The following is a 12,664-nucleotide window of genomic DNA, read 5'->3' on the forward strand; positions in this document are numbered from 1 at the left end:
ACATTTTCCCCCAATATTATTTCAAAAGTTACTCTGAATCATTCTGGTTCTCTTTACACTATATTTGGCTGTGCGTTTCATGGATACTTTTGTTCTTAAAGATTTTCTCCCTCTTCTGACTCAAAGTCTAGAAGCTTGATGATGATTATTAGCTCAAACTTTTCCTTTTTTTTTTTTATAAGTTTCCTTAATTTAGAAGAAGCAAGCAATTCTTCTGTATCCATTTTAGATAGTAAAGGTATTTCCAGTGTTTGCTAAGAGGTTAGACAGTTTGCCAGAGGGGTTCTCTGAACATAGGTAAACTATGGCTGTATCTTTGCTGAGTTGATATTCCTTTAGCTCTTTTTTGGAGACCTGGTAAATACAGAATTGGTAAATCCCTTTCTACTAGGAATTCAATTAATTTTTTTCAACTTCATGATGAGAGAGATGCTCAAGATTCTGGTAGATAACAATTCCATGTCTCTTGAGACTATCCACAACAAGTTCAATCACTGAGGCGGGGGAACACTCGTATGATAAGTACTTAAACTTTTTAATCGTGCATCAACTGATGCTGAGATACTTTTCTAGACTGATATATCAGTGTATACACGGTTTCTGTGGGTTCATTGTCAGCTGTTAGCTGGCACCACACTTCTCTTACCAGTGCACAAAGATTTTTTTGGCAGAACAACTTGAAACAGCGTGTTGGAGTTTGCTTTGACCAGACAATTACAAAATCCGGCCAACATAACTTCAAGCAGTGTCTGGAGTTTTTGTCATTCCATCACAACCTTCTGGACATAAAATTATCCTGTGTGGTAGGACACTGAGTTTCTGCAGGACATGTGAGTTGCAGTATAGCATAAGTGCTCTGAGTTGTAAGTAATTGCTGGTGAGTCACTAAGAATCCTCCTCTTCATCTCAGCTCACATGAGCTCATACAGAAAAGGGGTCTGTTACCCACTATAGGATCCCATCATTATAATTAGTACAAATTTTTCTGCCTGGAAATAAGTGGAAAGCCCCACTTGTAACTCTAAAGAAAGGACAGCTTATAGCTGAATCTTGCAGCTGTGTTCTGCCAAGAAAATAGCAGATTCCCTCTTCCAAAATATTTTTATCCAAGTTCCTAAATGTGCTCATTAATTCTAATGTTACTTCCCTTCTGGGAACCTCTGCTGGTATGGCAGGGTAACCTTTTCTGATGTAACTGTCCAACACTGCAGAAAAGAATTAAGAAATACTTGAGTCAGAGCGAATAACCATGACACTTCAGCCAAGTGTATGAGCCATCAGTCTGTAATAACCTGGGAAAAGTGTGTCCCAGGTCCAAACTCTGCTTAATGCCTTGAACACACATTTCACAGATGACTTTTACCTCCTCCCATCTTTAGAAATGGGATATTTGTAATGTGTGTTTGCCACTATCAGTTATTGTTTTTACATACTGTTATCTCAAATTTACTGACTGATTCTTTGCAACGTTATTGTGAATTATGATAGATTTCTAACCCTACATTTACATGATACAGAGTGACTTTGTTAGTGTGGCTATGCATTGTTTCCATAAATACTTCAGCTTCACGTTTACTAAGAGAAATACTGTGTGGGCTTTCAATTACTCTGCTAATGAGCTTAAATACGTTTTAGTTGGATTTGAATTAGTGTGTATAATTTTTTTTCTGGGGCAGTTAGTATAATGAGGTGAAAGGTGTTCTGAGTGTTGCTGGATAGCTGGGGTGTGACTGGATTAATCTTTTGTGCTGTCAAACCTTCCTAGAGTGTGTCTGCTTTCCCTTTAAAGATAAAATTTAATGTTCAGGGCACTAAATATCTGCTGCTGTCGTGTCCACGTGAAAGAAATTATAGCATAGATCAGGGAGCTTGTAAGTCTAATTTTGTGCTCTCATACCAACTAGAACCAAAATGAGGTTGTTCCAGTTGGTTGGACCTGGACAGCTGACCTGAGCACCATCACTGATTCAAAGCATTAGAAGATGGTTCTGGTGACCTTCATTCATCCAGAAGTGCCTCACCCATTGTACCTACCTGCAGCTCCTCATTGTTTGCAAGAATCTGATTGAGAATACAGGGAGGAGAGTTTCCTCTTAGAGCAACGGCTAATGAAGGGGAGCAGATACCTTGTACTGTGGTTCCCTTTTCTCAGCCTTGTGAAGTAATGTCCCCTGGAAGCCTGCACTTTGCTCTGTCACTGGATGACTGACTTCAGTGCGTCCTCAGGGGACATTATTCAGCAACCCATCAGATATCAATATAAATTTATATTCTCTGAGCCAGTAGTTTAATGTTTGGGGTTGGTTTCTTTTTCACTTTCTGCTGTAGCACAGGGGATATATTCATTATCAGTATCTCCCTGGCTCACCATCTTGTGCCAGACATATCAATTGCTTTTGTCTCTGTCTTCTCTTCCCCATCTCCTATCCCACTTTTTCAAAATGAGCAGGAAAAGGTATAAGTAAATTAGGAAATAATAATGAAACTATATGTACTGTGTGTTTTATTTGACAAGACAGATTCTCTGAAGGGCAGCTGAATGCATGATTGATGAGGAGACAGGTTTCAGAAAAGCAAGAAGGGATTTGTGTTTAATAATAAATGTTCCGTCTGAAGGAAAAATTATGATTGTATGTCATAGAAATCCTCAAAACTAATAAAATAAAAAATGCAGGAAATTATTCATGCTGGGTTGATTTAGTGTTTACTGAACAAGTCTGGCTACCTCCTGGTATTATCTGACATTTACTTATGTTGACATCACTGACAGAGGAACTACATCCTGTTGCTAATACTAACAAATATCTCTTTTCCCAGGACACCAGAAATACAGCAGTCATTTTTTTAAAATGCAGGTCACAATAGGTCTCTGTCATTCTCATAGTTTAAAAATCTTGAATCAGATGTCAAAAGACTGTGAGATCTCACACAGCATTTTGGTACTTTGCATTTGTTTTTTTTAATTCTTGAGGCTTTAGGATGATCTGAAGATACATGTTTAAGGACTTCTTTTGAAATTTGAAGGGTCAGAAATTAATCTCTGTTGCAAACTTACTTAATTTTTAATAACATTTTAGATTCTACTCTCATTCCAAGACTGTGGAAACTGGTACTTTGTATTTGGATTTTTTTAATTCTTGAGGCTTTAGGATGATCTGAAGATACATGTTTAAGGACTTCTTTTAAAATTTGAAGGGTCAGAAATTAATCTCTGTTGCAAACTTACTTAATTTTTAATAACATTTTAGATTGTACTCTCATTCCAAGACTGTGGAAACTGGGGATTTCCAGGATAAAAATACAGAAAAAAAATTACACAAATACATACCATAAAACTATCAAGAAAATCGCAGAAGTTGGCAGCCAAGAAGAACACTAAGTGTGCAGTCCAAATTTGTCAATTACTTGTTCTTGCTCGCAGGCAATACATCATGTGTGACATTTTCACTTCAGTTTAGAACCTCCTAGTCTTCCTCTGATCCTTTTTTGCCCTTTTCTCCAGCCTTCTGAATATCTGCCCACCATCTGAGCCCTTTCCACTACCTTGATTCACTTCACTACCTTTACAATTGGCTTGGTTTTACTTGAGATCTTCACTCTTTTTTAGACACCTTTTAGTCCAACTTTCTCCAGTATGTCCCCACTGACACTTCCTCTTTCTCTACCATCCTACTTTAATCAACTGAGATTGAAGATGGACACTCTACCTGAAAAGTAGGACTCTACCAGACCCTTCTACAACATTTTCATGAAAGATTATCTTGAATAATTGTGGTTCTGTTCAGAAATACCTGTAAAATTGAAATTAAGGAAAAAATCCCAAATATTTTATAACAGGAGGAAAACTTATTGATGAAGTAAAAAAAAAAAAAAAAAAAAAAAAGCATTTTTGGCATGAGATTTTCACTGAAAAAAGAAAATTGTTAAGATTTCAGAGTTTAATTTTTCTGGATCAATTTCTAGCTCTGAGAGTAATCTAGACAGTACTTTGGCACCTGTGTGAATTGAACTTTGTGTAGGAGGAAATCTAGGAGTGTGCAGTAAGGCAGATATTTTACCATTAAGGCACTACTATACAGGAAAGTTAGTGTGCTAACTAACTGGAATATGATTTTATAGAACACTATTTCACCCTGTCATCCCTCTTCCTCTTCCTTTCCCCCCTCCTCATTACAAACTATATTGCATGCTGACAATGTTTAGCACCACTGTTTATCAATTGCTTCATAATTAGTGTATAGTCTATGGCTGAACTGGTAAATTAACGAGCCTTCAGAAACATTGCCATGCCTCAGAAACTCATCCTCTGTACTGCTGTCTTGGTACATTTTCTAGCATTGCATCCTTTTTCCAGCATGATTCAGGTGTAAACATTCCAACCACTATATACCGCTTTGATATACAGCTTTCTGAAATCACTCTAAAAAAAAAGAAATTTACCAGCAGAGAATGGACCATTCCCTGGGAGGTGTCTGCCATGGGACATGGTAGGTAGGCACAGAATCTTACAGGAAGAGTTTGAGTTGAGTGGCTAGAAAATTCACACTTAAGGAATAAAGTTTTTTTACTGCTTTTTTCCCCCTCAGATACAGTATTTAATAAATTAGCATGACTCATTTTGAACACCTAGAATTCACTTCAAAATGAGAAATTGTATACAGGTAGTATATAGACCCACATAATATATAATAAAAAAATGTACATAATTAGTTTATAGCCCTGTATTATATAAAGAAAAATAAAAATCTAGCAGGCCAGTATAAAACTGAGTCTTGGAAGTTGCAAGTGTTTTCCCAAAGAAATTGCCTTGACAGGTTCCTGCAAGTTCTGTGATTAAAGCAGTTTCAGGCCTAAAGTGGATGGTATCGCGTCCCTCTTTTGATGGAGAAGAGGAATAGAATTGCCTAGCCAATTAGCCTAATCTGGGTTTTGTCTAATTTTTCAGTTTTGCATAACCACAGCATTAACCAGCATTTCACTCCTACTAAAGCCCACTGCTACACAGAAGAAAAGAACTCGTTTGTACATTACAGTGCAATCGCCATATCTACTAATTTCCTTCGATACACTACAGCCTCTTTTGAAAGGAGATTGCTGGCATTATCCCTATTTTATAAATGAGGAGACTTACAGTACAGCAAAATGAATTCTCAGGAACTGAGAGTTACTGATAAAGTAGAGCCTGATATCAGTGTAACTGATAAAAAAAAGAATAAAACTCCGTTATCTTAAATTCTCAGCACAGTTCGCTCACTGCAAGCTTCAGTGCTCACTTGCATCTGGGATTACGAGTGAAGTCTGCAGCAAACCTTTTCCCCCTGTATTTCTAAGTAATTTATTTTCCAATTTTCTTAATATCACCACACACTGAAGTGAATAATTAGAAAATTGCTTGATTTCTGTATGTTGTGTCCACAAGGACATAACAAGGATGTTTTAGTGGGGATGGTGGTACAAAATAAGGTTGACTTCAAAGCAGAGTTCTAGCACTATTTTTCCCTTTTTTTAAAAGGGTCTCATGGTCTCATTTTGGTGCTTTCACAAAATGAGACATAAATTTTCATGGATTGAACAGAATGCATTGTTTAAAAAAGTCCTGCAAACTTTCATCTCATCTTCATAGCTCTTCATCACACATAAACTCTCCTGAGAGCATCTGTCTATTGCTGTTCTATTTCAGATGGTTATGCTACGCCCATCCTGGCCATAGGTCTCCTTCTCTTCCAATAAGTGATGCTATTGTACCAAAGGGTGAGAAGAGGGCTCTTTTTGTCAATTAAGGTCAGCTGTAAGATCCCTATGCTCATTTCATTCCTTAGAGGCAAGATTTTCCAGAGAGGTCAGAACTGTGTTCTTATATTAAGTTTTCCTTGGGGTATTTTGACCTTCAGGTAGGATTCAGGGACTAGATTCAGAATCAGATAAAAAAATCCTGGCACCAATGTGGAGATTTGCTTGCTCCTCCTACTCCAAGGAGTATAAATCAGTGGAGAAAGACAGAAATTAATGTCTTACGTGTCTGGACAGTGAATTTTCCATATGATTTTCAAATTTTGCATTGACCTAGCTAGGACTACATGTACACTTCAACTGTTGACATATTTCTGTATTTGTTTGTTCTCCCAGCCCACTGCCCTCAGACTCCTTTTAAAACCTTTCATAACCTATATGCAAGTCTTTTGCTAGTTGATCTTCTCTTGCAGATAGTCATCTGTTATTTTTTTTCTCTAAAGAGAAGCTAGTACCAAATTTAAATTTCTATTCCTCCTTTGTGATAAGAGGCATCTAGGCAAGATCACACTGCCCTTAAGAGCAGGGGGACAATATCAGGCTTGTTGCTTTAAGATGCTGCAGCTTTTAAGCCTGTTTGCTATCTGAGGGCTAGCAAGTGAACATCAGGATCTTCTGAGTTTCTAAAGCTAACAACTTTCAAAAGCTCTTTTTGATCTCCCATAAACCACATCCTTGGTATCTGAAAACAGTTTTCTGTGTTTAGCTGGACTGAACAAAGCCCAGCAAGATCTCTGTCTAGACCCAGTTTTAGTTGCCCCTTTTATTTTTATGGCAGCTCCAAGCTATTGAGTCCCAGTGGCAGGGCATGGTGGTGCATGATTAATGGCACTACATGTTCAGAACAGCCATGAAGAGACACAGCCTGTTAGGCAGCAAAGCGAAGACTGAAGCAGGACCTTGCAGATACCTATGCAAGGGACAATCAAAGAAAGAGTCATCAATATCCATGACAAAGGGTCTGCATCGATTTTAGGTGTGGGGAATATTAAGAGATGTCATCCATCACAGGTCACTGGCAGTATGTTTGGGGAGGGTAGACCAAAGCACAGAGGAATGCCAAAATACTCTTAAAATTTGGCAAGTTCATGAAAACAAGATTATCTTCCCTGTAAGATAGAAAAGGAAGTCTAAAAGTAATTACTTAAACTTCTAGCACTCTTCAAATTATTGCTTATTCCTATGCTCAGCTGTTCTTTAACAGCTACATTAATTTAAATATTTTACAAGAACATTTAAAATTTGTTTAGGGAAAAATCCAAAATTCTTCATTTTATATGTATATGGAGAGTTGATTGTTTTTTCCTTAACTGGAATTGCAACTGTGATTTTTATAAAGCTATTATTAGTCCCAATATTAACACAGCTGTAGCTGCCAGCATTGATTGAATTTAGAAATGACTCAGTTTCTTTTAAAGGCTAAGATGAACTTTTATAGATGTTTCAACACAGTTTACCTGGCCAAGCTTTAGAACCAGTTATAGCCTCACAATTGTACATTTAAAAATGGATTGACTTTACATTTTCTGCCACTGTTACTACCTGCCAGTCCTTGAAATATGCCAGGCAGTTACATTTCCCTGGAAGCTTGTGTGTAATTGTATTTGAAAAAAAGTGAGTTGTAAATGATTTAGGCTATCAGTGTTCACTCTATATAAAGCTGGCATTAGTGGGTGAGGCTGAAAGACTGCATTTCTATTTTTGTAAGTTTGTTTGCTTTCTAAACAGGAAAAATACGTACTCACCTCTGGCCAGACTGAAGGGTTGAGTAAGTGGTGTGAATGCATAAATGCAAAGATGATCAGATGTGTGCAAAGTTATATAGCATGTAAACTCAGTTGTTTGCTGTTTGCTTGGAGAGAATGGTCTTTTTTGTCTCTCCATGTTTAATCATTGCAAAGCAAAAGGAACCACTCTAACAGATAGTGTTACAGTTGTGTTTTTCCAAGAGTTATGACACAAGTCCAAGACCTAGTTTATAGGGCTGACTACTCTTTCTGCTAACAGTGCTACTTGTTTGTAATGAGGTTTCACAGTGAAATAATTTCTGACTGACTTAACACACTGCAGATTTTTTTTTAAGCACACAGCTGTGATTGATGGTGAAAAGTGGAGTATAGCACTACAGAAGGACATAGGAAGCAATTGGTGAAACCATTCAAGAGTTTAAAATCAAATGTTTGAAGAACAATAGTATTCTGTTATTCCATATATCATCCCTGGTGTGTGCACATACAACTCCTCGAACAATTCAACAGAGTGTAGTCTGCTGTGGGCAGTGGTGTTTTGTTCACAGAGCCACAGGGAGAGAAGAACAATTAGAAATAACTTGAGATCAAATATTTCAGCTTTTGGAAACCATTTTAGCAACAGTATCTGGAGTTTTTCATGAGGGCTTCTTTATGACCTCTCGACTCATTCTGAATAGCTCATTTATATCTGTGTCGAACAGCTCCATTAGGATGATAAATGTGGCTAGAATCTCAAAATACAACAATGAGTAAACCTGCCAGATGATGTTTCTCAACGCTATTTCTCAAGTGTCTCTCACCAATATTTCTTTTCCTTACAGACTTTTTTGTGTGTGCGTGTTTTTTTTTAAAAAGGAGCCACATCCTCGCCTGTGGCCAGACTGAAGGGCTGTGTAAGTGGCGTGAATGCATAAATGCAAAGATGATCAGAAGCTCATCTTTGCAGTGCCTTGACGTTGCTGCTTCTCAGTGCAGGTCTGTTCCCTCCCACTGTACAGAAGGTCCTCTGCAGAGCTGCAGTTTGTGCTAGCTGTGGTGATGATTTGAGACTAAGGAAGCCTGGCACTCCCACAAGGAGTATGTCTTGTTCCTCTGCCTGGGCCTCACCGTCCCAAATACAGTCACATCAGCTCACTGTGTGTTTTAAGTGCCTGGAAGGCTCCCTAGCTGCTGGTGCAAAAGACCTACAGATTTATGTCATAATGGGCTGGTTTTAATTTCAGCTTTTTTCTCTCACCCAAGCCTGTAACGTGATGTAGCAGTAACGAGAAACATGCATGAGGTATCTCTTTGGTTTTATTCTTGGCTACCCACCAGGCACCAAATCTTGGATTCCCCACTGCGCAATTTTCATTGGTTTGAAGTGGAGGTAGATCATATTCATTCCCATCTGCTAATTTTGAATGCTAGTGATGCTCTAATATTGCATGAGTTCAAATGACTGCTTAAGTTTTGTGGCAACAAAGAATAATGTTCATAAATGTCCCAACTTGGAGCACAGCTTAGGCCTAGCTATTAGGTTTTTGGAAATGGATTTCTACTTGAGTAGAATTTTTTACTTTAAAGAAACCCTCTTATTTCCATCCCTGCCTCTTCCTACCTCTCCTCACACTTCCACAGCCCATATTGCCAGTGCCAGTATTTCTTTTTCACTCACAGAGGGGAAAGTGGTTGCTGGGAGAAATTTCTGGCAAAGATGATGATAGCTGCATTTTTAGGAGTTATTTTCCACAGTAGGAGGAGTAGGAGGATGGGGAAAGTAGGTGGGAGAGTGAAGAAAGAGATAGAAGTGGTTGCCTGCCTTGCCTTCTCAGTCAATGAGAAAACTAAATGTAGACCCTTGTCTTCACAAGGTAAGTAACCTGCTGATGTTAGACAGGAAATGTTCAGGCACCCATGAAGCAATGTGACAACTGCCAGGCTGAGACTCAGCAAGTTCAAGGGTCATTTGCACACTCAGAAAGAACTGCTCTTCGTAAGCACATATTTTTATTCTGAGGTATCTGTTCAGGCTTGAATATATTTCAAAATAGGACAGATGCAAGTGAAGAAAGAAAAAAAAATAAAACAGACTAGTTTGGTCTGATTTTTGTTACTCCCTTTTATTGCACATTTGAGAGCTGGTCCTCAAAACTTGCGTGTTGCTGAATGCTGGGATGTTGAACCCACAGGAGCTGGGAAGCTTGAATGCCTGTTTGAATTTTATGGCTCTGACTCCTCTTTGCCAGTACCCAGAACAGTAAACACAACACTGTTCTTATGTCTGTTCTCTCTTTTATCTTTGTGTCAAGAGTAACCAATTCCTTTTTTCTTTCTTTTTTTCTTTTAAGGATGATACCAGCTACAAACAAGGCCTTTGTTGTAACCAACCTTGTTTCTGGAACGGGCTATGACCTCTGCGTCCTGGCAATGTGGGATGACACGGCCACGACCCTTACTGCCACCAATATTGTGGGATGTGCCCAGTTCTTCACCAAAGAAGACTACCCTCAGTGCCAGTCAATGCACAGTCAGTTCCTGGGTGGGACCATGATTCTGATAATTGGAGGCATCATTGTGGCAACCCTGTTGGTATTCATTGTAATACTCATGGTCCGATATAAGGTCTGCAACAATTCCCAAGGGAAGATGTCTAATGTCAGCAATGTCTACTCACAGACAAACGGAGCACAACCAGTTCAGAACGGAGTCCTGCCCCAAGTCAATCCCAAAGTGGTGGTGAGGAATGAACTCATGGAGTTTAATTGTCAGTCTGCGCGGAGCAGCATCTCCTCTTCCTCTAGCTCCGCAAATAGTCGTGACTGTGACAACTATAGCCTCCAAAGTGAACAGGGCACATTGTCCAGTAAATGGAGGCCTCCTTCCAGGTCAAAACACAATATTGACCGGCTAATGGGAGCTTTTGCCTCCCTGGAACTGAAATGTCAGAAAAAGGAGGAAATGACAGACTCCAGAACTTCCACGGTGGCCCGCCACTCGGACAAAGAGCCACTGCTGGGCCAGACGGAGTCAAAATTGCGCAGCTTCCTCATGTTGCCTCTGGAGGGCAAAACCAAACGTAGCCATTCTTTTGACATGGGGGACTTTGCTACATCTCAGTGTTGCACCTACCCAAAAAAGATAACAAACATTTGGACAAAGAGGAGCCTCTCGGTCAACGGCATGCTTTTGCAGTATGATGACAATGACCTAACAGGGGCAAAAGGGACTTTCGGGAGCTCAGAGTGGGTAATGGAAAGCACGGTGTAAATATCAGTGTTTGCCCCCTCCTCTTCTCCCTTCATATGTTATAAAGTGTGGTTTGCTTCAGGGCCATGCAATTGGAAAGAGAGAGGAGGAAACATTTTCGGTTGTACTGGCCAAAAAGATAGATAAGCAAGTAAGTAACAGGGATACTAAAAGAGCAAGAAGGTCATGAAATGTGAATAGGCACGTATGGCACCATTCCTGTCTGGCCCCAACTAAACCATGCGTGAATGTTTCAAGGAATTTGCTAGTTGTATTTAGCATTACTTTCCAAAAGATACTTAGACTCTTGGTGAACCATCACACAAGATTAAACAAGGAGGATGAAAAGGGGTTTAACAGGAGAAATTCAATATTTACAGGGTTCCTTTTTTTTCTTTTTTTTTTTTTTTTTTTTTAGAGGGCACCTCTTTCTTTTCTTTTAATCACAGAAATACAGTTCTGTGAATATGACTGGTGCTAGGATATATCTTGTTGTTATTGCAAATGATTTTCTCAAAAGTGCAGGCATGGCACCCACAGGGACAGATCAGAGCAAATTGTTCAGCATAATCTCATGGTGTTAACTGTGACATCTGGGCAAACAATATTTGTTGTTGAGTGGGCTTTTGGTTGGTATTTAATAACTTCTGTTCTGTTTTGATTTTGTATGGTTTTTGAGTTGCTTTTTCCCCCCAACAGAAAGTGTGTTTCCATGCATTTTTTGGTTTTGTTTTTGGTCTCATCAAATCCCCCAGATTAAAAGGAGGTATGTACAAAGGTCAAATTTCTGATGTTCTGTTATAATCCACCCCCAGTAACATCCCTTTCTGTCCTAGAAAAAACTAAATCTAGGGACAAATAAATAAAAAAAAATAGCCTTTTCCTTCCATCTTCCTCATAGTCTCTGCTTGAGGCAGGTTGCAGAAGCTATTGGTATCTGTAAGGGTGTTGCTATCAAAGATGGGAAAAATAGTTATCAAGATTTCGCATTAAAGGATAAAGAAAGGGAAAAAAAAATGTAGCCCCACATTATGAATACTAATGGCTTCTTGTGAAGGTCACACTGCCACTCTCTTAACTGCTAAAAAGGAAACACCAACCCCATGGTGACAAAAGCTCCCTGTCTGTACAGTCACCGTGATACAGCTTGACTGTACCAGTATCATCACAAGAAAAATAAGGGTTTGTGTATTTCAGGGGATTGGGTATATTCTAAATTAACCACAGCAACTGGGTTAGATTTGGGGATCTCAGGGCAGAGGGTCTCCCATGTGTCCCCTGCATTACATACAGCCCTTGCCCAGTCTCTGGTGTACTCCTGCTTCCCTATCTCTCATCCTCAGGAAGATACTTCCCAAGTAATAACAGGAGCTCTTTAGGACTTGTAAACTGATTCTCAAATTCATTTTTGGTGAGTGTTGCTGTGGTTGTAGAAATACACATGGTAAATCCAGCTGAATTGATTGTCCTTAACAATTTTACTGTGATTTCTAGCATTCTGGTGGCTACTGCAACTGTCCTATCATTTATTTATTAATTTGTTGGCTCCCAATGATCATCTATTGGCAACCATTTTGAAATTGCACATTGTTACTATTATTTACATTGATTTTGTAAAAAAATGTGGAAAAAGGGTGCAAGGCACAGAGAAAATAACACATGAAAAAAACTTTATGTATATTTTTTTTAAAGGTTCAGAGATATATTGTGACATGGCTGTGTACTTGATCTTGTATTCGTCATGTTTCCTACTTGGAGTTTTAGATAATGACATCCCTGTGATCAGAATATTTTTTCCTTTATTTTCTTTTTTTTTCTTTTTTTGCTACAAAATGTACAGTAAAAAACTTACCTGGGGAAAAAAAGTACCTGTTTTTCATTTGTTTGTTGCTCTG

At 38.8% G+C, this 12,664-nt stretch overlaps 1 protein-coding gene across 2 annotated transcripts in view; it reads left to right on the forward strand.

Annotated features, from left to right (window-relative positions):
* The window catches only part of LOC114059067 (leucine-rich repeat and fibronectin type-III domain-containing protein 2-like), a 160,344-nt gene extending 148,733 nt beyond the window's left edge, over positions 1–11,611 (forward strand). For both annotated transcript variants that reach the window (XM_027887075.1, XM_027887077.1), the window contains one exon: positions 9,872–11,611. In XM_027887075.1, the coding sequence (XP_027742876.1) occupies positions 9,872–10,790 (919 nt within the window). In that variant the 3' untranslated portion in view covers positions 10,791–11,611. The remainder of the gene's footprint in view (positions 1–9,871) is intronic.
* Positions 11,612–12,664: the final 1,053 nt, after the last annotated feature.

The sequence above is a fragment of the Empidonax traillii genome, unplaced genomic scaffold (genome assembly GCF_003031625.1).
Source record: "Empidonax traillii isolate 1590-97213 ecotype Southwest subspecies unplaced genomic scaffold, ASM303162v1 scaffold202:size1011777, whole genome shotgun sequence".
NCBI lineage: Eukaryota > Metazoa > Chordata > Aves > Passeriformes > Tyrannidae > Empidonax > Empidonax traillii.